Genomic DNA, 27,263 nt, shown 5'->3' with positions numbered 1-27,263 from the left:
TAGGGTGGAGTTTACCTGAATTTAAGGTTCTGTAATTGGAACTGAAGGAGACTGATGTCCCCAAAGACCTAGGTCAGATTTGGGGAGTTCTTTGGAGAACAGACAAATATGTTGCACTTTGCTCCACAGTGATTGTACTTTAAAGAAAAAAAAAATAATCCCAAATAACTGTTTGTCCCACCCCACCTAGGCAACCCTTTGCTATTTTTGGTCTCCTCGAAAGCTCATACATGGCGTCCAGTAAGAAAATAGAGAGGCTTGTCATCACTGCTATTAGCAGTTTGAAACTCATCACGGAGGCGGAACTGCCACTCATCCTCTAGCTCTAAGCGGACAATTGTTTGGCGTAAGGAGCTTCTGTCTTGACAGATGACACACAGGGTAGCACCTTCAGGAAAAAAGGCAGAAATGTGTCTTAGGCGCAGGGATTGGTTTTATAAAGAATCTTACCATCTATATCTCTATTTATATTCCTTAAGCTAACAGATTTGAGAACCAACATATAGGTAAGCAACCTATCAGAATTGTTCATTTTTATTTTATTATTTATTTTGAATAAATCGTTTTACAAGTTCAAAAGTTTAAAAGAGTATAAAGTGACCCCCCCCCCTCCACACACACACACACACTACCACCCTGCTGTGGTAGCCAGTGTTATGTTTCTCATGTGTTCCTCTAGAACAGGGTTTCTCAACTTTAGCACTAGTGGGCTGGATAATTCTTTGTTGTGGGGGCTGTTTTATGCCCTGTAGGATGTTTAGCAGCATCCCTGGCTTCTGCCCCCACTATATGCCAGCAACACCCTTCAGTGTGACAACCAAAAATGTCTCCAAACATTGCCAAATGTCTCCTGGAAGGCAAAATTGTCCCCTCCCCCTTGAGAACCACTGTTCCAGAGGTACTTTATACATACATTTATGACACTTATAAATAAATACACAGTTTCCCCTGTTATGCTGCACACGATATTCTGAACCTCACTTTTTTCACTGACCTCAAAGGTCCTTTTATCAGGATTGTTTGTAATGTTTAATCTGTAGTTGTTTTAGGCAAATCTAACTCTTTCTGTGGTACATACCTTTTGGAGCAACTTTAGTTTGTGTATCAGAATCATAACTAAGGGTTTATGTCTGGGGATGCAATTATACAAAATTGTTGCAGTTAATTCCTGACCAAGGCAGTATGTTATATTCAAATTACTACAGAATGTATATAGTTATATACATGTATAGGTAGATTTATTAACCTGATTTCAATTAAAACTTGATTATATGAGAAGCATTATGTATTCTTATATTGTATCATTCCTTTCTAAAATTAATAATGGCAAAAACCTGTTTAATAAGGTCACATATCTAGCTGTTCATTTGCATTTAGTCTTAGGATAACAATGCCTGATCTTTTTTTTCCTTCCCAGTTAAGGAAATCAGTGGCCCTGGTTTAAAAGCCAGGAATTCAAATTACTGGTTTAAAAAAAATAAAGCAGTGTCAAAGTGCTTTTTAAAAAATCTTTCACCTCTGTATTTTGTCCAGTGGGAACAATAGCATTCACAAGCAAGATACTAAATTTGATTTACCTTTTAGAAACTTAAATTTCTTGAGAAGATCAGCACCTACAAAAGAGTCACAGAGGTACAAGAGGAGTCCACTGAAAAACACCCCTTCACAATTGACATTGCTGGAGTGGGGTCTGGAGCTGACATAGCATATGGCCACCTGAAATCATCAAGCAGAAACAGCATGGGCATTTCAAGAGCAAGCAGAATGTCTGTACTTTAGCTGAATGAGTCAGTACCTTCCTCTTTATTTCAGGGTAAGGTAAAGGAGATGAATTTTCTTCATTATTAAATTAAATGGGTTAGTTATTGGAGCTTTGTACCTCTTTTAGTTAGTGTGCCAAGTTTTAACTGTTTAAAGTTTCTCTCATAATAAAGGACTATTAGAGAAATTAGTAGTAAAAAATAACAAGCCCCTCCATCTGAGTCTTTATATTAAAAAACAAAAAAAAATTACTTTCCACAAAAAGGCATACCTAGGAAAGATTAAATGTTTAGACCACCTTATTGATGAGAATTAAATTTTCAATTCAACAAGCTTAAAACAGTGCTGTATATGGCTTCCATGTACAGAAGACATCACAAAAATTACAGTACATGAATAAGATGGTTGGAGTTAGAACGGTGGAATGGCTGAACGCATGGGCCAGTCTGCTTGGGTTCAAATACTAGTTCCTCCATTTAGTAGCCGTGTGACACTGAGCAGTTTCCTCATCTATACAGATAACAATAGTACTTGTTTCATAGGCTGTTTTGTGAATTAAATAATGTAAACTACTTAGTAAGTGTTCAGTAAATGTTAGCTGCTATTAGTAGGAGTAGTGTTGAGATTGTGTTTTCTAATACCTAGAGCCCTGAACTGTAGTGTGGGGGAATTGGGAGACCTGGGTTAGACTCGTAACTTTACATAGACACCATAAAAAGGAGTATTATATCTGATGGGTTTTTTGTTTTGTTTTTTTGGTGGCTGGTCAGTCCGGTGATCTGAATCCTTGAGCTTGGTGTTTAACACCACACTCTAACCAACTGAGCTAACTGGCCAACCCTTATATCTGATGGTTTTTAAAGTTTCTTCTGCCTCTAAAATTCTACAATCCATAGCCCAACCCACAGTATGGATTATTGAAACGCTATAAAAATGAGAATGTAAAATGTTTACACTGTTAAATTTTAAAAACTAGTTTCCAAAATTGAGTACAGTTGGACTTCATTCAATGTTAAAAGAATGCGTGTGTGTGTGGATATGTGTGTTTTTGTCAATACATACAAAGAAAAAACCCTGGAGGGAAAATTCAGTACACCAAAATGTTATGTTCCTGTTACAGGTGATTTTTTTCTTCTTTATACCCTTTATTTAAAATTTTTTTTTCACAAAAAGAATACATTAATGAAGAGAATAAAATAGAATAAAGTTTTAAAAAATAATCCCAAGGGAAAACTTAGTGATAGAAGCCTGGAGGTGCAAGTGGCTATTTTCCTAAAAAACTCAAACTGGTGAGGAACTTGAGAAAGAAGTCCAGGGGTGGGAAATTGAGAGGTGACAGCTATAAAGGTCTCAGGTGGTACCCATTCATTCGTTCAGTAATCGTTGAGCTCATGGAAAAATAAAATTGAAAGATAAATCTTTCCATGAACATTTTGAAGTACTCTAATATATGCCTAAAACAGTGGCTAAGACATTGTGTGCCTTTCAAGAACTCACAATCTTATGGAGCAAATTCACATAATTACTATCAAGTCTGATAAAAAGACAGGTGGTAACAAGCAACTGCTTTTGCTCAAGGTCAGCGAGGTAGGCTTCTCAGAGGAGCTGACATCTGAGCTAAGCTGTGAGTGTTCACTGGCTCATTTAGTAGATGTGACAGAGGTATGGGGAGGGACAACTGCTATCACATGTTGTGTGAGCCTTTGCATAAGTATGTCATAGGCTCCTTTTTTGTCTTCATTTAAGTTTTCAAACAGCTAATAGGGGAAAAAATGGATGGATGTGAATAAGCATAGTACTACCTGCCTCTGCCCTCCCCCTTACCTCCGGCCCAATGTTAAGGTAGCAGTCAATGGCCAGCACAGGACTCTTGAAATTACGGATGGCTTTGGGGAAGAGTTTGTATGAGGCGTGCTGAAGGAACTTCTCCAGGAGAAACTGTGCAGGGGCTGCCAGTAGCGTGTGTTCACTGTCAGGAGCACAGACGTACTGAAGGGGCAAGATGGGTGCTAAGCTCTCTGACACCTGCAATCAGAGCCGAGATCATGGGAAACATCATGTCTGTCACTGGATGAAACAGTCAAGGAAAAACTGGATTGCATCCTAACAGCCCCCAAGTAATAGCAATAGCACAGTGACAGATGCTAGGTTCCAGTTTATGTCTGTCATTCTTGGGTCCTGAAATTTTTTTCCTTGGTCATAGTACAATAGGATTTAACATAAGCTACATGTAGTAAGGGCAAGAGAAAGTGGAAAGTGGGCTTCTTTGAAAGTTACTGCATTTAACAAGTACACTGTAAGATCCAATAGGAAGCCTTTTATAGTGCTGCTGGGTAGGTATGCGTTAAATCCTATTCCGTCTCAAACCACCACCCCACTCCACCTCCGCCTACCCAAAGGCAATGTAAATGATTAGAAACTGGTAAATCCTCAGAAAAGAGTAGGCCCATGGAATTCGCTCTTCACAGGTTTTGGTCTGTATTACTATCTTTAAAAAAAAAAAACCTGACAAAGGACTAGGCAAAATTCTTGATTTACATTTCTCTCATTACACAAAGTATGTAAAAATGTAAAGTTTGCCATCTTAAAACTAAAGCTTTCAGGCTTAAATCTTAAGTTTTGATAGTTCAACAAAATTACATTTCTTATGTTTGGTTGTTCACAAGTACTCCCAAAATGAGACTGCACATCTGACATTAAGAACTCCCCTGTGTTACTTCACTTTCTAATCAGGGTGGGGGGTGCTTAATACCAGTACCTAATAACAAAGATACTCATATGAAATCATTGTCTTAGGTAGAATCAAGCTTGTAAAACTTACCATAAACTTTGGTTTAATGATAAAGTCCCTTTGCCCGCCAACCTGAACATGTTTCTTCATGAGACTGAAGTTATTAAAGCGGCAGATGAGCAGGCCACTACTGTTCGTTCTCATGTTAAAGTCAACATCTTCACAGAAATACCTAAATCATAACCATAATGATAGGTTTCTTTCACTGCCTGTCACATCTTAACCATGATAACTACACACAAAGAAATGTGTGGCAGATGATAGGAGAGCCTAAAGCAATCACCCTTGCCCTCTTGGAGCTGGCCTTTGTAACACTGACCTGTGAAAACCCCTCATTGGGGTATTACAGACATTATAATGGAAAGAGGAAGTGAGGTGATTTCTGTCCCAGATATGCCACAGGGTTTTAGATATTCCTGTGCAGAAACAGGACTTGTACATTCTATGTACTCTGGCAGAACAAGAATACAGAATTGCTCCCAGTTTTAAAATTCTGGCTATAAACAGGATGAAGTATCTACCAAATTGCAAACATGGACATGAAAGCAGCTATTCTAATAGCCAGAAAGTCGGGGGTTGACATAAGAGGGACTTTATGGTCCCCAACATTCTTCTTTGGACTTTTCATATTTTTCAGGAACATGGACATAATTTATTCAAGAAAAAAGGCCAGGACTAGCCTGCTCATCCCCATCTGGTATCTTTTCCCTACAGGGTCCAGATCTCTGGGTCTTATAAACATTTGGGGAAAGTGATTTCCTTCTGAGTTATGAGGGTAAATGAGGGTTTAGTCGTGTATGTTTATGGGTCCACAAACTGATTTGGGTTGATAACAAGAGTTTCTGTGCCTTTCTAAAGTTCTTATTGAATAATGAGATGGCAAAAGTATGTCTTCTAAGCATTTCAAGTTTTAATAATAATACCTATTATTAAGGGTCTGGGTCAGTTTGATGAAGGGGTGCACTTTGGGGCGGGCTTGTAATGCCCCCTTTCTCCTTGTGCATATAAAGAGTTTCTCAGATTCTCAATTAAACACACAGAGAATAACATTACAGAAGCTAGAGCTGGGCAGAAACAATTAGATGCAAGGATTACTTGCATCCATGAGGCCTGGCTTACCTGTTGAAGTCATACTGCACGTTCTGAGTCAAGTCTATGTTGAGGAGAATGAAATCATGCACATGACATCTAGAGAATGGGGTCTTTAGGCTCTGAGAAGTCAATTTGCTGCTCCATTTCTGTATGCCCAGGATTGCATAGTGGATGATTTTTGGTGTGGCTTCAATATGCTGCAAGACACTCTTTAAGGAGACATTCTTACTGGAAACTCCTGCTTCCATGGGCTGGCTATGAAATGTAAAGTTAGTTTATATAAGATGTCAATAAATATTACCAAAGAGAGGATCATTTACTAAGGGCCAACACTGCTATACATGAGTAATATTGTAAAGAATATAATTAGCTGATTTACTTTATATTAGCCTGGAATGGAGAAGGATGTCAAGCTCAGTTGCCTGACACCTCTATTAACACTGCCTGACACCTCTATTAACAAAGCTGCCTTTTGGGGGTGGGGCTTATCACTTTAAGGCAGAGAAAGAAATCCAGCCCATGTTTCAAAGTGAATAATGAACAGGGAATTACCAAAGAGAGGTAGCCAGAGGTTAGAAGCATCAGTTCTGGTAATCATGCGTAGTAAAGGAATATTGAAAACTTCACTGGTTTCAAATCCACAGTGGAAACAAGGACACAAAAATTGATATTTGAGCTGGAAAGGGCCTAGAGATCATCTGGCACAGTGTTTCAATGAGGGTGCTATTGAGTTTTGGGGGCTATTTTTTGTGTAGGACTTTTCGGTGTTTAGCATTCCCTGGGCCTCTTGGATCCCCAGACCACCACCCCTTGGCACTGTGACATTCTTAAATGCCCCCTAGAAGGGCAGCACTGCCCCAGGAGGAGAAACACTGATTTTGGCCTAGCTGTAATTTTGCAGGCGATAGACTTGAGACACAGGTGAAATGACTTTCCTTTTTCATGCAGATAGTTAAGCAGCAGAGCTTGGTCTAAAAACCAGCTCTTCTGATTCAGATGCCAGTAGTCTTTCTAGATAAATCATAGTGTCTCAACAGAATTTTATAGATAACTGATGCCATGATATAGACAGACGGAAATGGTCCAGGAATTTAATGGTATCCTGAATGTCTAAATTAAAATTTCCTAAGTCACCACAAGAGGTGCTAGTGAGGGTGGTCTCATGGTCAACCATTAATTAAGCTCTGGAAGGCTGTGTCTCTCATTTACTTCCATGTGTAACTGCAGCCAAGAAAAGTATCTTCTCCATAGCATTGTGTCATACTCCCCCAGAACTGCTTGGAAGTATCACTACCTGGTCTGCTCCTGCACACTGTGAATGTTCCACAGGACACATGAGTCATCCATCATGACGATGAAAGGCCAGACACACTGGCGTTTAACTCCCAGTTCCTCCAGGCGGTTCCTCTCCAGTTCTAGGTTGTGATAGGACAGCTCCTTAATCAGGAACCTGGCAGCACCTGGAAGGCAGCATAACCACAGCTATAAATCCTTCACTCAGACTTGGCCAAATCCCCACAGGCAGCTCACATTCTCTCCACAGGTGTGCCTGTTCACATTGTGACGATGGAGGTGGGAGCCAGCCAAATGTTCAGAGCCGTGGTTCTCAAACGAGTGTATGTAACAGCCACTGGGGAAGTCAGTTTAAAATGTAGGTTCCTGGGGCCCTTCACCAGAGATTCACTTGAGGAGGTATGCCGAAGGGCCAGAAATCAGAGGTATCTTAGATGATGCACAAACTACACATTGAGAAGTATGGCAAGAATTCAGTTTCCCTGACAGAAGAAAGGATACCACATACGTATAGGAAATGCTGTTACTGATTAGTTCCTTAAAGCATGACAAGAGGCTGTCTCAGTCTTGGAGGCAGCCTTTCACACATCCTGCTCTAGGGAGTAGCCAGGGTTGCAATGACTGGGTATATCCTTTTCCACTGATGGTCCCTTGCTTTAGATACTTTCAGGAAACTGGCAGCAGCATCTTCTCTGAAGAAGATTCTGGAAACTGGCACCCTTTCCCTAGATCTGCTTTTTGTAAGAGGCAGAATGGTATAGTAAGTGAATAGACTAGAGCCAGGTTGCCTGAGTTTGAATCCTGATTCCACCATTTTCTACCTATATGACCCAGAACACATTAACTCCACTGTGCTTTGGCTTCCCCTCCTTTTTAAAAAGGGGGCAATAACACCTATCTCATAGGGTTGTTGTATGGTGCTTAGGACAGTGTGTAGCACATGTTCAGTACTCAATGAGTGTTACCAATCATTAAGATGACGATCATCAGGAATTAGCTAATTTATCAAAGGGCCATCCTAAAATGAAACAAAATGTAGATGATAAATTAAGAGGCTTAAAAAAAAGATATTAAATCTATGGAAGAACCCAAAGCAGTTTGAATAGATCAAGAATAATTCTGGGATTTAGGAAAATCAGTTTTCCAAGAGCATGTATGTAGTAGATTGAATTCTTAGCATAATAAGGGCCATATACAAAAAGCCCGCAGCTAACATCATCATAGCCCACAGCTAACAACATCATGAAAGACTGAAAGCTTTTCCTCTAAGACCAAGAACATGACAAGGATGTCCACTTTCGCCACTTCTATTTAAGACACTACTGGAAAGTCCTAGCCAGAGAAATTAGGCAAGAAAAAGAAATAATAGGCATCCAAATTTGAAAGAAGCAGTAAAATTATCTCTGTTCCCAGACAACATATCTTATCTGTAGAAAATCTTTAAAACTGTACAAGAAAACCTTTAGAACTAAGTGAATTTGTCAAAGTTGCAGATACAAAATCAACACAAAATCAGTTTTATTTCTGTACACCAACAATGAACAATCCAAAAAAAGGAAATTAAGAAAACAGTTCCATTGAAAAGAATAACTACTTAGGAATAAACATAACCAAGAAGGCAAAAGACTTGTAGAGAAAAAAGTACAAAACATTGCTGAAAGAAATTAAAGATGCCAAGAAATGGAAAGACATCCCATGCTCATGGATTGGAAGACTCGATATTGTTAGATGTCAGTACCCCAGTTTCCAATTCCATGTTTGTACAGCAGCTCCCTAAAATTTGCCCTGTGCCTTTAAGATGAGAGATGAATTAGGGACTCCTGCAGATCTTAGTGAACCACTAATTCCATTCTCCCTCATGCCATCTTTCTTCTCACTGTTACATTCCTGCTCCTGAGTGCTCAACCCAGGAATATTTGCAGGAATATTTGTGAAGAATACCAAACACTTTCCAGGATGCTCAGAATACTAGTGCCTTTTTCCTTAGCTACTAATCCTCAGAAGTTAAAGATTCTGTAACGTTGCAGATAATGGGAAAAAGATTTTTGGTCAGGAGGGCAGGACACTTTCCAGGGATGGGGAAACCTTTGAAAGTTTCATGCCAGGAGAATGGAGCTCAGTTTATCTTCTCAGCCCTTCTTCCCGTCCCAGGGTGGCCCCTTACCCACGCCTGCATTATTGAACATGCCAGGAAGCACCAGCATGATGTGGTTGGGCCAGTACTTGCGGTACAGCGGCATCTCATATTCTTTGACCACCAGAAGGTGAAGGTGGCCGATGCCCTCCATGGCGTGGAAAAGATTTAGGAGTCCATGCTCATGGCGACCACTGGAAGGAGTGAAAATAGGGCTCTTGACTGCATTCAAATTCTGCTGAAAGGGAAAGAACAAACAGGTCAAAAAGGGAAATTAAAACTTTTAGATAAAAGCTTAGAGAACCTGATATAGTACCTGATGCCTGGCAGTCCTCATGTCCAGACACTTTCACCCACCTTGTCTGAGACCAGGGGCAGCCGCATGCTCTCCAGGTGTTTGCCTTGCTTGCTGAAGACAAAATGACTCTCTTTGGATTTGGGAATGATGAAATAGAGCTGAACCTCTTCTCCCAGCATAGAGGAGGAGAATGTGAATGCATGAAGGGTGGAGTCAGACATCTACATTTGCAGAGAAGAAAAGGGGAGAATGTAAGCACAAGGCTTCCATACTTCCAGGCCACTTCTTTGGGTTGTTAGTAAGCGGGGGCAAACTAACATGGATTTATAAATGCCACCAGACCTTCTGGCTATGAGTAGCAGTATCTAAAGAGTTGGGAAGCAACCATTTCATCATTTAGTAGCTGTCACTGACATGACAGCCAAGCATCTTGCCCCTACACAATCTCTCCACAGAGGTACTTGTTGCTTGGCACTGTCTTTGCATTCCTCATGCTTTTGGAGCCACACTGTTCAGTCTCAAGCAGAGGTCAGATACACCTGTGGGATGTCCTGCTTATGTACATATGCTCAAAGGTCCCCACTTACAGGAGAAAAATAGTTCTGCTTAGGTCAAGTGAATTGACTACCAGCTTCCTAAATAAAATATTAGGACTGACATCATTAAAATGCCTCTGTGGCCTTATCTTTCCTGCCTACAGTGGAAGCTGAAGAGGTGTGAACAGTCATTTAGCCCAGAAGTCTGGTTTCAGGGACAGACCATTTGATTCACTGAAGCCAAATATAAACCTAACCTACTTTAAAAGTTGCTGGGAAGCTCACATGTTCCCAGTAACCCATCCCAGTGAATAATTACATACAATAGGTCTTTATGTGCTTTACAGTGCATGCAGTATCTGGCTTAATGAAAGGATAACATCAGTTTACATCAGCATCTAGAATCCAGGTAGGTTTACCAATAGTTTTAACTGAAATATTACATTTTATAGAAAAATATTGTACTACTTCCCTTAAGTTCTAGTTTATTCTTCTTCACAAATGTGGGAGTATACTACTTAGCAGTGTCATTACACAGAAACTATACGACTAGAAGGGTTTTAATGAAATTTTCTAAAACCCTATGATCTGTAGACCTAGGGGACTTGTATCTTCTGTGTTCTGTAAGGCATGTGAATTGATTTCAAAGTAGCCCACCAAAAGTTTTCAATAACACCAAGAAAACAAATGGGATGTAAAAAGTAACTTGTATTAGAAGGGCAAAATGATTAATCTAGTTTTTAAGTAAATCCCATCTAGTACCCATTTGTCTTTCAGGATAAAATGTGGGAAAGGTAATGACCTGGGCCTGAAGAGCAGAAGCAGGTTTAGGGGAGTTCAATCAGCAGGGGCCTATAAGAAGCACGAGGTCATTCTGGGTGTTCAGAGCCAAGTCATACAAATCAAGAAGATAAACTGGGGGAAAGCAGTATGGAACTTATCCTCCAAACAGGCTCTGGATACTGCTATCATTCACTGCCTTTCCCATCTTCCGTGCTTAAAGATGCAACAGCCAATAAGAAGCAAATACTATGGGTCATTCTCTCATTCTGCATTCTCATCTCTCAGTTCTCACTGCATAAAACAAACATTGCTCCACTGGTCAAAACCATCCCAGGCAGGAGTAAGAATATGACTAAGTTGGTGCAAATCAACAGACTTGTTAGACACAGCTCAAAGGGCACACAATGTAGATTTGTTAGATAACAGTGCCATTTTAATCAAAAACCCAAGAGACGGGGAAGACCCTTTTACCAAATAGACCATAATATCCAGTTTTTTTCAGGATCACGGATAAACATCTCAGCCACTTTCTACCCTAAATATGACACATTTTGATGAAGTAGCTTAAGACACTAAGGTTCTTCCCCTCTCTTCCCTTCTCCCTCCTGCAATCCCAATAAGCCCAAAGTTCATTTAATCATTGTTTCATATATTTTTCTTGCCAGTCAGTGGCTCCTGTTCATAGTAAGCTATCCTTTACCTAGGGCCTGAAACTAGAGGCCTTATTTTTTATCCCTTTACCCCCTACCCTTACATACAAGATCCATATTGGGACAGAGATCCAAGGCAAGGGTGAAGGTGGGAGCTGCACCTGGGAGGCAGAGGTAAAGTCCATGTACTGGTGGCACTGTTCACAGTGGTGGAAGGTGTTGTAGGCTGCATATTTGGTCAGCATTATGGACACGGTTTCTCGTTTCTTGGGCTCCCCAACTTTGGATTCCTTTATTACTTCTGTGTATAAAGAGGCAAAAACCATCCCATGATTCAAGGAAAGCCCCTATGTCTGGAAAGAAAAGTCCCCTACTCCCCCAAAGGACTTTTCCAAGGACCTTATAATTTATGAGCTGAGAGGCAGATATGAAAATTAAAAGCTGATATGCATGTGTGTAAGAACCAAGAGAAAAACAGGAGAATTATTTAAGCTGCTCTCGGAGATTTAACTGCCCCAGGCCTCCTGCCCTGATTTAGGTTCCCCTTGACCTTCAGAGGTGGTAAGACCGGCTACCCTTGCACTGACCTTGTTTGACCCCTGCCACCTTCTCAGTATATACCAGGCTCATCAAACTGTACTTGGGATCATGCACACTGACGTCAAAAGGCATTTTACTGAAGCTCTCGATGTCGGGCCACGGCTCTCCCTCTGACTGGCTTACTTCACTGCTTTCACTGTGATCTAGGATGAGAAGAAAGTGCGCAGAACAGGCAGATTGACCTCACTCCCTCCCAAGTGTCAGGGAGAAAGGTCTCATGAAACATAAAGCCCAGATGGGTGGACAAAGCCATTTCTGAAAAATGAGCTCCTCCCCTATTCCAGGGTAGAAGGAGCCAGACTTGTCCCTTCAGATCCATGCTGGGAGGAATGTTAGCTCTCACTGCCCCCCGCCCCCAGAATTAGGTCTCTATAGACCAAGTTTACAGACTCCCATCGCCTCCCATCCACCCCAAATTTCCTTAAAAGCTTATCTAATTTGGGATGATCTGAATTCTGTCTTAGGGTTTTAGATGTGGGGTTTTAAGATACTGGCATCCAAGAGATTTTAGGATGCTTTGAACAGGATTCCCAATGTCTGCTGCACATTAGAATACCTGGGGAGCTTGTAAAAGTCTCCGCACTCAGGCCACACACCCCAGAATAGTCAAAGTAGAATCTCTTTACTACCCAGGCACCAGTCATATTGCATAAAGCTCCTTAGGGAGTACCAATATGCAGTCCAGGCTGAGCCAGTAGACCTGAGTGTGCATCCTGGCCCTGGCCCTCACTACTTCGCACTTTTAGGCTCCCAACTTAACCCCTCAGGGGCTCCAGATTCTCCTAAGCATTTGAAGTGGCATATATAAAGTACTAAGACAGTGGCAGGCACATAGTGGGTGTCCAGTAGATGATGTATATTATTATTAATAAAATCTGTAAGGTCAAAAAGTAGCTTAAGGCAACTTTCAAAGGGAGAGAGGAAGAAATAAACTTTCAAAAAATAAGTCTAAAGACTGGAAGTATAACTATTACCTTTTTTAGCACAAACAATGCCATTTATTTTTATATCTCTTAGCTGAAGTTTGCTTTTTATTTAAAATTTCAAGCTAATTCTAGATTTTAAGAATACTGTCATTGTGCATCTCCAGAGCATCACTGCGTTGCCCTGCACGAAAGCGAGGGAGAAGGAAGAAAGCCAAATTAGCAGCGCTTCTCACTACCGAGGCCAGGCTCTCCCGTCAGACAGGCTGTAACAGACCCTCTCACAGCTCCCTGGCACGGATACAATCCCAGATCATTGTGGCATGATTTGATGGTAAAATCAAAGGCATCACTCGGCTGTGGTGCCGAGGAGCCTGATGGGAAAGCTGGTGGGGATGACAGGGCCCTGCTTGGCTCTGGCTTTGCCCTTCTGGGCCCAGCCCTCTTCCAGGAGGTTTGGGGTATTTTGAGGCCAACCTAGATCTGTTTCTTCTCTGTGGTAGGCCCAGAAATCTGGTACAGCTCAGCTGGGGACACAGAGACGATGTAGATGGGAAGATGAGATCGTGCATGTGTGTGTGAAATCATGGCTATGAATTGGTGAGGAATGGAAATAGGGCTGAAGCCATAATAAAATGATTAAATATGGCTGATTTTACCTCTTGCTCTGCACTAAACTAGTTCCCTTGGGCTGGCCACAGAACAGGTCCAATTATTTCAGAAAAAACAAGTGAGGTGAGATCTCTAAGTGCTAAATTGATAGGAGATGCCAAGGGCTTTCCCTGTTCTGGACTCATCTTTGAGAGGCTGGAGAAGAACTTCAACCTGGTCACCTCTACCATCTCCCCACAATTCCTCTCCAACACAGCCATTGTTCTGAGGTGTGAAGCCACAGTTTTGAGGCCACACTGTTCTGAGCTGCAGAGTGGAAACAGCCCTGCAGTAACATCTGGGGAGGAAGGGTGGGAAGGGGGCAAGCGGCTAGAAATGATCTTCACTCGCACGCCTGCTCCCATGGCCTGCCGAGCACTCTCTCCCGGGTCTTACTACAGATGGGAAGGGGTTTTGTTTGTGGCGCCAGCATTCGGTTCTGCGCACAGAAATTTTCATTTCATTGTAGTAATCTTTTTTTTTTTTTTTGGCCCTGGCCCTTAACAGAGATCCAAACCCTTGACCTTGGTGTTATAACACCATGCTCTACCAACTGAGCTAACCTGCCAGCCTGCATTATAATAATCCTGTGCCCTCACTCAGCCTGTGGTTAAAATATAACATATACTCTGGCCAACCAACAAAGGACTAGTATGCAGAATAGAAATATACCCTGGATCCTTAAGCAGCTGAACAGTACAAATTGAATTTTACAACGGATTAACCTTCTGGGCAATTAATCTACCTAACAAGCCTTTATAAAATGCCTCTTTGCTCATCATCACCTTATTGGACATTGTGGGGAGAGAGTCTGAAATTAGACTACTCCATCCCTGACCTCAAGGAGCCAAAAGAGGCCACGGTTTACCCAGGACTATTTGCTGGGCACATTATCTTTAACCTCACAGTGCCTCTGCAAGTTAGGTATTATAGGAATCCCAGAAGGCAGAAGCTAACTCCCAGGGTTTGATGTTTAGTGTCGCTCAAGCGGGCCCCTGCCCTACCCCTCTGTGCAGCTCAGAACTCACCAGTGTGGATCTCCTCCTCGTCATAGACGTCCACCTCCAGAAGCCTGATGAGCATGCGGAAGAGGATCCTAAGGAACTGTAAATAGGAGCCGGTCTTTCCCACCTGATGGAAATATTTTCAATTGGGGAGGGGTGGAGGAGGGAAGAGGGGGGAGGAAAAGAGAAAAGAGATTTCACACCTTGGTTCTTCAGTGTCTCCTTCTTCCTCTGAGAGGCCTGGATGAGGTCCGCATTGCTCTGTCACCCCCACGCCACCCCCAAGAGATTCCCTGGTTTCCTTCCTTCTTGGGAGAGATGTGCCAACCCTAGCCTAAGGATGCCAGCCTGGCCCGGCCCTACCTGAGGGGGCCCCGTCAGCAGCAGTCGCCGGGGGTGGCAGGTGCGGGCACCAGAGGCTGGGTCTGGCTGGTTGCTGTAGTCCGCATGGTGCTGCCGAGCTGAGGTCCACTGCCTGTAGTAGAGGGACTGCTCCTCGCTGCTCATGTCCTTATGCAGGAACGGCCGCAAAGAGCTCACCCAGGCCACATCGGCGTGGGGCAGCAGAGACGAGGAGGATGTCAGCTTGCCCCCCTTCTGGGAGCCCAGGAGGCTGTAGGCCGCTTTGGATAAGATCACTATTGGGGGCAGGGCTGTGTGCAGGCCCGTGCAGCCTCTGATGGGCTGGCCCAGCCACGGGAGGGCCTTTGGTCCCGAGGAGGACGATGAAGGCTTGGAGGTGGTACTGCTTGCCATTTGGGGGTCCAGGGAGTCGCACTCCTGCTTCAGAGTCTCCCCGGCTCCAGCTGTGCTGCCAGAGACCCCTTCATCCAGACCCATGCTAGTGGCTGGGCTCTGGAAACTAGGGGTCAGGGACTGCTTCTGGGACTTGTCGGCCGTGCTGGAAGAGCTCACCCCGTTCTCCATGATGGAACCTGAAAGAGGATGCGCAGAACCCAGGCCATAACCCATTACCATGCTAAGGTGCCTCTGGGAAGGAGCAAAGGCCAGGAAATCAGCTGAAACCCAGCTCGCTGTGCAGGCGCTAGACGTCTTCCCTTTGCCACCTCTCCACGCTGCTCTTCCTCCTCCCTTGCCCTAGCTCAGGGACACGGGGCTTGGCCCATGGGTGACACCAGCAAGGAACTGGTTGTCTCTTCCCTGGCTTCCTCCCTCCATGGTCACCCACTCAGTGGAGAGGGTTGGCCGCCTCTCTACGAGGGCTGCAGCTCCTGTCCCGCAGGCTTCTCTGGGCCCCAATTGCCCCCTCCCCTCCCTTGTTCAGGCCCAGTGGTGGGCAGGGCTCCTGGGGCTATCTAGACCCTGGTACTACACCAGCTCCAGGTCCTTTCCTAAATCCTGCCCACAACCTTATAAGTAGTCCCTTTGTTAAACTCTCCTCCTAGGACCTCATTTGGATATGCCTTCCAGGACTCTGACCAATACAGGCTCCATATTTCAGTCCTGCTCCAGTGGCACTCGCTTCCTTCTGGGGGCCAAGGCCTTCCACTGTGGCTGTGGATATGCTCCCCAGACTGTAGCCACTTCCCAAACCAAGATGGGTGTCTCCACGTGAGGGGAGGTAAGGAATAAGCTATCCAAATGAGGTGCGGTGTTCCCCAGAGTATCTCTTACACATTTGGCCAATTAACTTCAAATATGGTTTTCCCACTAAGAACCAAAAAGCTCATGACATTAAGGACAGGAGGCCCTCTCTGAGCACAGATTGGTGCTGCCCAGGCAGGTAAGTCAGATCCCATCCTGGGGAGATCCTGAATGAATAGTCATTTACTGGAGGTTATTAAAACCAAGTCACTCCACTTGCTTATGGGACTGGTGTGTCCTCCTCGCAGGAGAGCTTGCTTTTCCTCACAGCCCTGGGTGCTCTGGGCAGTGAGCCTCCCTAGCACCCTTGGAGTGAGCCCAGGGCTGGGAGCCAAATGCTCAGCGTGGTGAAAGCGGCCTACCAGCAGGGAAAGGAAATGGCACAAGCAGCAAGGACACAAAGTGAGCTTGGTGGCAGCGCCACATGTGAGGGCAGGAGGGCGTGTGACTGCAGAAGCACAGGAAGGAAGACAGACGTCCCCTCATCCTCACCTTCTGCTTCCTGCCGCTGGTGTCCACAGCTTCTAGATGCAGTATTTCCCCCTCCCTTCCCTATCCTCAAACCTCTTGACTTTATTTTGAACTGGCCTCAGAGAGAAAATTGGGGAGCCTGCGTTGTGGGGCTGAGGGGGGTAGAATGATAAACTCAATAGTCAGCCCTGGCTGAGGGTGAGTGGGCGGTTCTCATGCTCCTCCTGGCTGAGGGTCCCTGTAGACAGACAGAAACCCCCACAAACTACCTCTTCGGTTCCTGCACACAGCATCCTATAGCTGCCGACAGAATGAGCAGGCGGACTAGTGCTGCTTTTAGACACAAAATTGTATGTGATTGCATGTATGTGTCAGAGTGATGAAATGATCTCAATGATAATTCAAAAAAAAAAAACGGGAAAGAAGGGACATGTGGCCGATCGTTTAATAGTGGCTACCTCTCATAGTGGGGTTTTGTTTCATTTTTTAATCTCTCCTCTGTACTTAGTTACATTCTCTGAGTTTTCTGTATTAAGCTTTATTACTTTCATTATCAGGAAAGAAACTGAAATAGTGCCGCATTTGCTATGATACAATTTATCAGAAGAAAATTCATGCCAGGCACTGGCAGGAGACACATAGTTATGCTGTACGAGGGGCCAGTAGGCTGCATATGATGGATCTTCACAACCCACCCGTGGCTCCAGCATACACCACTTGCCATTAGGTATCTAGAGAAGTCATTCATTCATTCATGCATTTGAACAAACAAACATTTTGTTTCCAGTACTAAGCCACTTAGCACAAACTTACAGCTTCAGGACCTGGAAGAAAAACAGGGCCTTTGTGCGAATATGAGATGCATATCAACCATGAGAAGGTTAAGGGTGGAAAAGATGAGGGAAAATGGTACAGGCTGGGGTTGACAAAATGTATTTATTATGTTTAGCCTATTGCCAAGGTCTTCATTAAATGTTTACCCAGAGAAGTATTTTGTGGCTATTCAACAGTCTTATTTTACAAGTTATCTCTCCTGGAAGCTGAGGTCTGGAGAGAGAGCCAGAGTCAGCGAAGGCTCCTCTGCAGGCCTTGGGGGTGTTAGTAAATGTCTCCACCTTCCACACTCCTGTGCACCTCCTCTCCCTGTCCCTCACCCCATGAAAAAGGAAAGAAGTACTGACCAGAGGTTCCAGTGACAGCACTACTGTTGCTCTGGGGCCGCTCCAGGTCAATCAGCAGCTCGTCGGAGTCATTCTCACTGATGGTGGCTCTGTCCTGTTCCTTCCCACTGAGGTCCAGGGCGACAGTGGGCCCCCGGATGACCTCTTTTGAAACATAGCAGCATGCCAGACCTACCTCCTGCTCCAGGGCCGTGCGAGTTAAATAGCTTGAATCGATTAACCGAAGGTCACAGTACTTCAAAGACCTGCATAAAAGTAATACGTCCTTGGTGAGCCCCTCTGGCCAGGCATGCAGGGTTTATGCATGCCTGGAGAGCTGGGAGTGTCACACAGCAGTTAAAATCATGGGTTTCAGTGCCAGGTAAGCCTTGACTTAAACCTCAGCTCTGCCACCTCCTAACTGTTATGACCTTAACTTCCCTGTGCTTCACTTTCTTAAAGTATAAAGAGAGAATCGCAGTGCCGATAACTCATATCGTTATTGTAAGGAATATGAGATGCACAATGCACGTAAGGCACAATGCACGTAAGGCAGTGAAAGCACCACCTGACACAGAGGAAGCATCCAATTAATGCTTGTATTTTTGTTTTTGCTGCCTTCCAACCCATGCACCCTAGATTCCTTGAGGGGGGTGGGAACAGCGGATTAACAGAGACAAAGCACTTTATCAAAAAAATCCTGCTTTCCTCTGCCTCTGGCTGCCTTGCCTTGATGCACAAACATTTTGCAAATGTGGCTATCTCCCATTCTCATAATTGCTGGGTTCTCTCTGGAAAGCCATATTTCTTATATTCCTGCATAAAATAATCCTCATTACCTGACAAACAAATGAAATGAATGCACATCAACCAAGTTTTCATCATCAGTTCAGCCGAGCAACCACTGAAAAGTGGAATTAATTATTCAAGTTGTACCTGGGAAAAGTTTCTCCAAGAGGATCTTTGCCAGTTAATATCACAATACAAGGCAGACCTTCTAAATCTTGATATGTCCGAGGGATCCATTCTTCTGGTTCATTTCCTCTCCAAGTCTGTAGAAAGAAACCCATAGGAAAAAATTAAACCTCCTTATTTAAATTCCCACCTTTTTGAAGGTTTTCAGGTCCAGATTTTAAACACACCATGCTTCCAAATGACTTTCACTAAGTGTGTGTATGTATATGTATGTATATTTTAATTGCTACTAAAAAAGCATTCACAAGACTCTTCTATAAGAATTTGGCCTTAAGATAAAAAAATCTCAACAGGATAAAATAGGAGAACCTAGTATACCTTATGCATTGGCCACACAGGCCAAAGAAACACAATGTGAAATATCCCTCCAGTGATGCAAACTTTACAGAAATCCTAGCTAAACTACCTGACGCAAGGCACTTAAATATACTTTTGTCACATAATGGACAAAGTCTTGTGATTGGTTCACTGAAAAATTTTCAGTTGTGAATGACTCAGAAAAGAATCTCAGAACTCCATCAAAACACATATTTTCACCAAGAAAATAATGAGGTTAACCACCCCATGCTGGTCATTTTTCCTCTTTCTCACTTTATTGACTTCAAAAATAATTGACAATTGTTGGCTTATGGCCTCCAAATAGTCTCTCATAGGAAGGCTATAAAAATATAACCATACCTGGATCGAGACAGAAAAAAAAGCCTGTCCTTTACTTGGAAGAGTAATGCAATTTCCTCATGGTTTCACAAAGAATCTATTAAGCATTAATTTCTCATATATATTAACAAATATATATACATATACACACATATATCTTTAATAAATGGAACATCAATCTTGAAAACATGAATATATCAATGAAATGAGAAAAAAATCCCAACAACTTTGAAACATGTTCATAAAGAAAGATCTTAGATTTTTCTGTCTAAAACAGAGAAAACAGACTCTCTCTTAAGTAGATAAGGTGGTTTCTACTACTTTTCATTATGTATGTAGCATCTAACAATGCTTTATAGCAGCCCTGGAGTTATTATAAGAAATGAACTGACATTTTCGATAATGCTTTAGGGAAAAAGGACTAACTAATGAGGTGCTACTCAATATACAATTTTATATTAAAATAGATTGGTACTTCCCTTGCTAAGCACAAAATATGATAAAAAGAAATCTGCCAGGCAAGAGATAATATAATAAGGTTTGATCAATGATTTGTTGATGTCTAGAAAAGGACCAATGAAGAAAAACTAGTCTTTAGAAATAAATATACACACAAGTACTTCAAGCAAAATTTCTATAACAGGATAATTAGGGGTAAGCACAAAAATGACATCATATAATGGAAGAAGCGGCATTGAGTTTTACCTGACTAGAGATAAAAAGCACACCCATGCCATCCTGAAAATGGTAAAGGAGGTTGGTAACGTAGAAATAAACAGGTAAACCAAAATCCACCTGGCAGGAGGCAGTCTTGCTTAAGATGAGAAAAACCCAACAGGATCTCATATTTTCACTCCCACACAAATAGAGTATAAAAAGGATGAGTTGATGGGATACAGTGGTTTTGAGAATATGAGACTCTCTTATGCATGGTTGGTGCCAGCACTATTCATACAAATTAAGGGAGATATGGCCGCTTGAAGAAGTAATTACTGAAGTAAGACCCCTTTCGTGTATGGCATGCTCTCAGCTCTCAGGACGGCTGCACAGACCGACCATCCTTTACAAGCCGCACGGGTATTCTGACAAGCTAGGAGCCCGGTGAAGAACCTCAGGCCTTGATTGCCGTTTTCAAATAACCACCCAGAGGAGTCAATTATTTAGGACCCGCTGATTCATACTGACTTAGTGACTGGCCCTTCTGAATAAGTGACCTAAGACTCTGTAAGTAGCTACACTTAATCAGTATGGATGGAGACACAGAGAAGACCCTGCAGCCTCACATCCATTTAGACCATTTCCTGAACAGGTGTACGAGATTGCACATAGCCAGGAGAATTGTTTGCCTTTCCAAATTCTTCATCATTAGCATTACTCAAATTGTCTCAAGCTCCATGTCTCAATGAGTTATTCTGTGAGAAGGGTTTCAGGAGTTGATATTCATCCTAGGAATTCCACTGTAATGGGGTCTATGACTACAATTTAAAATTTTGAACTTATACCTATGTATGAAATATAAATGTTACAACTACTAAATATAGAAGTTTCTATTTTTGGACAATTTTATTTGTTCCAGTTTATTGGGCTAATACAAGATATTTTGCATTTGATATTTGCATTTTGGGATATTCAATTTAGGTTAGCTAACAGAATACAATAAAAAGGTTTACATTTGCAAAATAACTTATGAACACTAATTAATCATCCCAAAATTAGAGCTCTTAGAAATCATATAGTCCAACTCTCTCATTATGCAGATGGGAAAATGCAGCCCACAGTGAAAATGCAAATCCCCCAAGACAACGTACTTTCCTTTCATAAAATTTGTGCCAAACTAGATTTTTCTTAACCTAGTTTAGCTCAGAATTTAGTGTGCAGGGTGAAGATACCATGTCAGTGTAACTGAGACATACAGTACTTAGCTCAGTTCCATATCTATATGTATGTGGGTTTTTGCTTAAATGCTTTCTAATGGCTAGGACACATTGGATTATAAAAGTCTCCAGAAAAAAACTGAGCCAGGCATAAGGCAGGGAGTTACGTTAGTTGACTTAGGACTCTACTCCCCCCACCCCTATGCCTGACAGGAGGGGTAGGGGACTGGCAGGCAGTCACTGGCCGTGCAGAGGGAGCTGTGAGGGGCTTGGTCATGCACTAAGTCCCTCTGGAAGAGGATGCCTAGCTACGTACCAGTTCAGCCAAAGCCTTGGGGCTGAGGGTCAAAGCAAGTACAAAGAAACAAGTTGTTGAGGGATCCACATGCAAGAGGCTAGGACTAGCTCTGTATGAGTACCGAAGACAAAACAATACTTTACCAGCTCTAGACATGAGCTGACAGATAGGCCAGATGGACAGAAAAGAATTAGTGAGTCAAAGAGACTTAAAGAGGTCCCCCACAGAGATCCGAGAGAACAGCTTACCTTTTCTTCTGAGAAAACAGATGGCCGAGGGCTAGATGCATCTTGAACAAGGTCAATAAACATGGGGTCAAATTGGGTCATCTCATTTTTTGCACCTGCAGTTGGAGAGCATGGAAGACCAACTGCATGCACATGCTAAAAAACGGGCTCCACAGACTATACATTGCTTTCATTGAGGAAAGTGAATGTGTTCCTTAGTTTAGCCTTAACAGGGAGATCAAATTCAGACATGAACAAAAATCTATTAGGCCTCTGAGCCACCTATGCAGGATCCCTAGAAAACAGAAACGAACGGTATTTGGAAGGAGAAGTATCTGTCCATTGCTAACCTTTAGTCGTGCCACAAAGTGAGCCGCAACATTGAGTTCAGAGGCCGGGTTCCCAAGGATGATCTCAAAGCGATACTGCAGCCCCAGCTTGTCGCGCACCTCCTGCAGCCGCTCCTTGGCTAACATCGCCAGCTGCACTGAGGGTACCCTGATAATGAGCATGTGTCCCCTCCCACTTTTGTTTTTTCCTGGGGAGCCGATGAGGTCATCCATAATGCTGAGTGTTTCTGGTGTGCTGTGGTCTCGGAGTGGCGCCATGGTGGTGAGAGCCATCAGAGCCTCCGAGTACTGCTGGATGAGAAGGTAGCAGCGGACAACCATGCTGTGCAGCCTGGGGTACCTTCAACAGAACACAGGGAACTAGCACACAGGCAGCAGGACCAGCTGGGATCAGCAAGGCCCGTGCAGTAAGGTGCAGACCAAGCATGGCGGGGAAGGGGTTACTGATCAGTGGTGGGGCCTTAGCTCTAGAATGACCCTGGATCCCATGTCAATGGAAGGAAAAGTTGAGCTTCCAAAGCTTGGGAGTCATAACCTGTTGGGACAGGCATAGCAAATTAAAGAGGTGTAGGGATGGTCTAGCGACCCTAGCTTCTCCAAGTGTGGCCTATGCGCCAGCAATCACTCAGCAGCTACACCCAGGAACTCAAATCCTCCCACCCCAGACTCACTGAATCAGAATCTGCAGCTTCTCAGGACTCCCAGGCAGTTTGTATGCACCTTAAATTTTGAGATGCACTGATCTAATCAGGTTAATTGTTGGCAGGCATAATGGATAATCCCTGGATCTTAACCTCTTGGTAGCACTAGGTTAGAATGGTGGCACTACCAGCTTATTTCTCTGATGCTTAAGATAACAGTGAAGAAAACTGACACATTAATGTGATGTCTGTGGAGTATCAGACCTAAAAGGGGTAATTATTATTACTAATTTGAGGTCAGCCTCACAGATAGTAACTTTACCTTCCCATAAACTGCCTTGGTGCTGGAAAAAACGTGGAGCTGACTGGAGAAATAGCACACCCTAGTGGTATAACCTCTTAACACCTGAGACCCTGCTGAGTCAAGGAAGCTGAACAAATCTGAGCCTGGCAGCAACACCCCTTGGTACCATTCTCCCTGGCCTGGACTGCCAGGTAGGAGGATCACTTTGTTCAAATTGGCACTTTTTACAGTTACAAAGCAGGTGAAAATAAATCTCTCACTTAGGTGCTATTCCTCAGAGAGCCAGGCTTGATGACAAAATGGACAGAGGACCCAATTACAGGCATGAAGAGGTGCTAGTTGAGAGTAGTCATTGGCAAGGCAGAGCCCTGGGCCCCTGGCTGACCAAGGCTTTCATGCAGCTTGGAATAATGAGGCTGAGTCTGTGCACTTTCTTCCTGGTTGCCAGCTGGTAGCACATGCAGCTGCCTAGCAGCAGGGCAGGCTAATGAGGTATTTCACCTTTGTTCCATTTTATAATTCTATTTAAAGTACAAGTGATCCACTGCCCTTGCACAGAAAAGCCCAGGGTTAAATACCAATTAGGGTCATCAAACAAATAGCTTGGTTCTAAAGTATTTTCGAGCTAAAAAGGACCAGAGATGCCCTGTATTCTAACCATTCTGCCTTTTCATCGAAGGAGAATGAGTTCAGGGGCTGAAAGAAATTCGGCTACTTGTCCCAGATCATACAACCGGTCAGAGACAGAGCTGGGTCAAGATTTTATTCGGGTCTCTGACAATAGCTGCACACATTGCAAGGATTTGTAAGTTTGGGGAAAGTGAGGAAATCCTTCAATCAATCCTGAGCCAGTCCCTTCAGTTGTCCAAAAATAATAGCTATTATTAGCCTGGGATGAATGGGTTGGAGGGAGTAAGTGTAAATGATCTGTGTTTAAAGCTTAATGTCTGTTGCTGGGCCACGTACAAAACCTAAAGCTAGAAAAAATGGTAACTTTGATATACAAGCATTTAAATTTCTCACTCTGAAAGAATTATGAAGTTAGAAGTGAATAGTTTCCCCAATCTGTTATGTGTGCAGTAAACTATAATTGTAGTTTTGTGTTACAAAAATTGTAATAGAAGTTGATGGGAATATCCTTTAAAATACAAGTTATGAAACTCTGAATGATCTTACTGGAAAGAAAGATACGGTCCAAGCCAGCAGATGGAATGGGTGGGTAGGAAAGCTTCAAGAGGAGACTCAGGAGATGATTTTGGAAATTTAAGATCACATGTGCTGTGAAAGGATTAATGTCACTGTCAGTTAAGACTTCTCAAATGCAACAGCTGCAAAGATATAAAATCCTACTCTGAGCCTGCTCCCTTTCCTGACACAGCATAACTTGCTGGGTAGGAGGCATCTATCTGTCCTCTTTTTTATTGCTCTCTTTTTTATTTGAAAAATTATAGAACAGGTTGTCAGACAGATGGTGTGTGATCAATTGGAGCTGGTTTGGAGAACTAGAGCTACTAAAAATTAGAGGCTGCCTTATAAAATAGAGCCCAATTGCCCCATCACTGAATGGTCAAACACAGAATATTATGGTAGAAGGGAGGGAGGGAACTCTTTTCTGGTTAGGTAAATTCTAATGTCTCTACCTACTCTTTGAGTCTGGTAAAAGGTCAAAAAGGAAAAAACTTTCAGAGTTTGACCTGGAACTGGGAATGAAAAGAAGGCAGAGAAGAGTCATGATCCTTAATGCCTAAGGTCAGGGACTTAGTGGAGGGGCCCTAAGGAATGAAAACACTTAAAAGATCTGATTGTTCCTTAATTTTCTCTAGCCTATACTAAAAATCTCTCATAGTAAAGTTTAGGTTTTTACCAAGTCATCTGAGGGTACTTGTCTGGGTTGGACAGAAGAGAAAAGAAAGAAAAATGTAAACGTTTGCAGTGTAGGGTGGGGGAGGCCAGACCTCAGAGGAGAGGCCTTTAAAAGTGAATTCCTCGCTGCCCATTTAATCTCCTGGTGGTCATAATGAAGCATGAATAGGAGGCAATTCACAGCATGAAAAGTGGTGCCACGTCTCCCTTTGGGTCACTGTTTTCCTTTATTGGTCTTAGATGATCACATAAAACTCGTAAGGGGCTGGCAGTTTAGCTCACTTAGAGCGTGGTGCTGATAACACCAAGGTCACGGGTTCAGATCCCTGTACTGGCCAGCTGCAAAAACAAACAGAAAGCAAACAGAAAAAATAACCTCATAGGAGTAAAAGGTTATTTGAGTAAAGGCTGTTTTTATTCGACCTTTGAATGTCATCTGCAAGGACTCCATCAAATTCCCTGTGAAGGGACACAAAAGGCTTTTGGCTATTTTAGATCTGCAAGTACAGCTGAAGAAAAAGGCAGAAGTCCTCTTTACCTCTCCAAGAGCGTGTTCACCATTTTTTCGAAAGTCTCGTCACATCTCAGCAGTGGGCTTGTGATCCCCCACTGCAGAGACTTGCTGTACTCATTCAAACCGAAGTATAGCCTCTCCTCACAGCCCATGTCCTCCTGGTGCAAAACAGAGCAAAACCCAGTGAGCACAGGATACAGTCTGTCTTTTCTTCTAGGGGCAGAGGGGAAATCCCTGTAACAGGTTATTTCCTGGAAGGTAAGAAAAAAAACCTGTGTTTTGTTACATAACCATATACCAAGGTGGCTACCATCTCTGAGGCACTAACTGAAAATTCTTTTCACTTCAGATGAACTTAATGTGTGCCTAGAGGCATGTTGACACGCATCTTTAAGGCAGATGGTAAGTACATGGATGGTTTGTTTTCTTTTTCTTTTATTTAGATACACAAGGGCAGACAGCGTCCTCTCCTATACTTTCCCTGCTCAAAACATCTCTCCCTACTGACGTGCTATCCACAGAACTCTCTGGAGACTGACAAACTCAGAAACTCCTGCTACAGAAAACTTAACTTTTCTGACATCATTGAATCGATGGCAACTCATTAAATCTTATCCTTTTAGAAACAAAATTTATTTTTAAAAATGGAATATATACTTTTCTGCCTTCTTAAACAGAATACACAGTATTTAATCCACTCTCCTTGATGACTCAGTGTCTGGCTAGGCTAAGGCCTGGAATCCTCACAGCGCCAATCGTCTAGCTTTTAATCCTGTTCGTGACACCAATTGTAAAGCTAGGTGACCACGCCAGTTGTGGTGCTCTTTTACCTGCTGGCAATCATGCACTGACTGGGCCAATTGTCTAGGTAAGGCTGGGTCTGGAGCCCACAGACCCCTCAAGCCCGTTCACAGACTGGGTCACAAACCCTTCACATGCCACGCTGGGTCACCAGACCCCTTCACGCAGGTCTATGAGCTAGGTAACTGGCCAAACAGGTTCTTGGAGCCATAGGTTGGAAAGCATGGCTGTGCCAGGCAGACGCCCGAGGCCAACACCCGCCCGCCTGCTTCACCACTCTCTCTCTCTCTCTAAAGAAGAACACAAGAATAGCAACAAAACTAAAACGATACATTGGCACACATGCGTACTAACTCCACACACACACACACACACACACACACACACACACACACACACACACACACACACACACACACACACAAAAATTTGCATACAAAGAATGCCAAACCACACCCAACTGGACCCGAGGGGAGGGCCCTGACCAAACTATTCTATTTTCCCAACACTCAGTCAACACTACGAAAATGAATAACTATTTTAGGATGTGATATAAGAATCCCTCAGAGGATCCTGAGATGTGTGACAAGCTGCTTGTCCTTAAACTAAGAAGCCCCAGAATATTAAATAGCGTTTTGAGTTTGTGGATCTGTTTTTTCTTCATAATTTCCCTGCCTCTTTTCCACCTTAATTTTTTACAGTCATTTCTCCTTGTCATGTTGTTTCTGTGTTTTAGTCTCACTTTTCTTACTTATTATGTATTGACATTTTTACTTAAACGCTCCAACTCATTTCATAAAGAAAATAAGGGTAGCTTTAAAAAGTATAAGATAAAAATAAGGTAATTAGAGGAAGAAAAAGCAGAAATAAGAGAAATAAGATTGGGCCAGGGATAAAGTTAGTACTCCCCAAAACACATGCCAGAAATTTCTGCACACTTTATTAGAAGTGGGCTACAAGTTTGGTTCTGAGCTTTTTAATAACACCATTAAAAGAGATAAGCAATT

At 43.0% G+C, this 27,263-nt stretch overlaps 1 protein-coding gene across 3 annotated transcripts in view; it reads right to left on the bottom strand.

The window, feature by feature from the left end:
* Positions 1-165: 165 nt before the first annotated feature.
* GREB1L (GREB1 like retinoic acid receptor coactivator) overlaps positions 166-27,263 on the bottom strand; it is a 130,396-nt gene continuing 103,298 nt past the window's right edge. For all 3 annotated transcript variants that reach the window (XM_063077061.1, XM_063077062.1, XM_063077063.1), the window contains 16 exons: positions 25,480-25,613; positions 22,134-22,473; positions 18,689-18,804; positions 17,774-18,018; positions 14,880-15,451; positions 14,541-14,643; positions 11,926-12,081; positions 11,500-11,639; positions 9,429-9,590; positions 9,102-9,306; positions 6,939-7,104; positions 5,672-5,899; positions 4,583-4,724; positions 3,586-3,786; positions 1,578-1,716; positions 166-388 (listed from right to left, as the gene is read on the bottom strand). In XM_063077061.1, the coding sequence (XP_062933131.1) occupies positions 225-388; positions 1,578-1,716; positions 3,586-3,786; positions 4,583-4,724; positions 5,672-5,899; positions 6,939-7,104; positions 9,102-9,306; positions 9,429-9,590; positions 11,500-11,639; positions 11,926-12,081; positions 14,541-14,643; positions 14,880-15,451; positions 17,774-18,018; positions 18,689-18,804; positions 22,134-22,473; positions 25,480-25,613 (3,213 nt within the window). In that variant the 3' untranslated portion in view covers positions 166-224. The remainder of the gene's footprint in view (positions 389-1,577; positions 1,717-3,585; positions 3,787-4,582; positions 4,725-5,671; positions 5,900-6,938; positions 7,105-9,101; positions 9,307-9,428; positions 9,591-11,499; positions 11,640-11,925; positions 12,082-14,540; positions 14,644-14,879; positions 15,452-17,773; positions 18,019-18,688; positions 18,805-22,133; positions 22,474-25,479; positions 25,614-27,263) is intronic.

The sequence above is a fragment of the Cynocephalus volans genome, chromosome 13 (genome assembly GCF_027409185.1).
Source record: "Cynocephalus volans isolate mCynVol1 chromosome 13, mCynVol1.pri, whole genome shotgun sequence".
Lineage (NCBI taxonomy): Eukaryota > Metazoa > Chordata > Mammalia > Dermoptera > Cynocephalidae > Cynocephalus > Cynocephalus volans.
The sequence above is the reverse complement of the archived record's forward strand: the minus strand, read 5'-3'. Positions and strand labels throughout refer to the sequence as shown.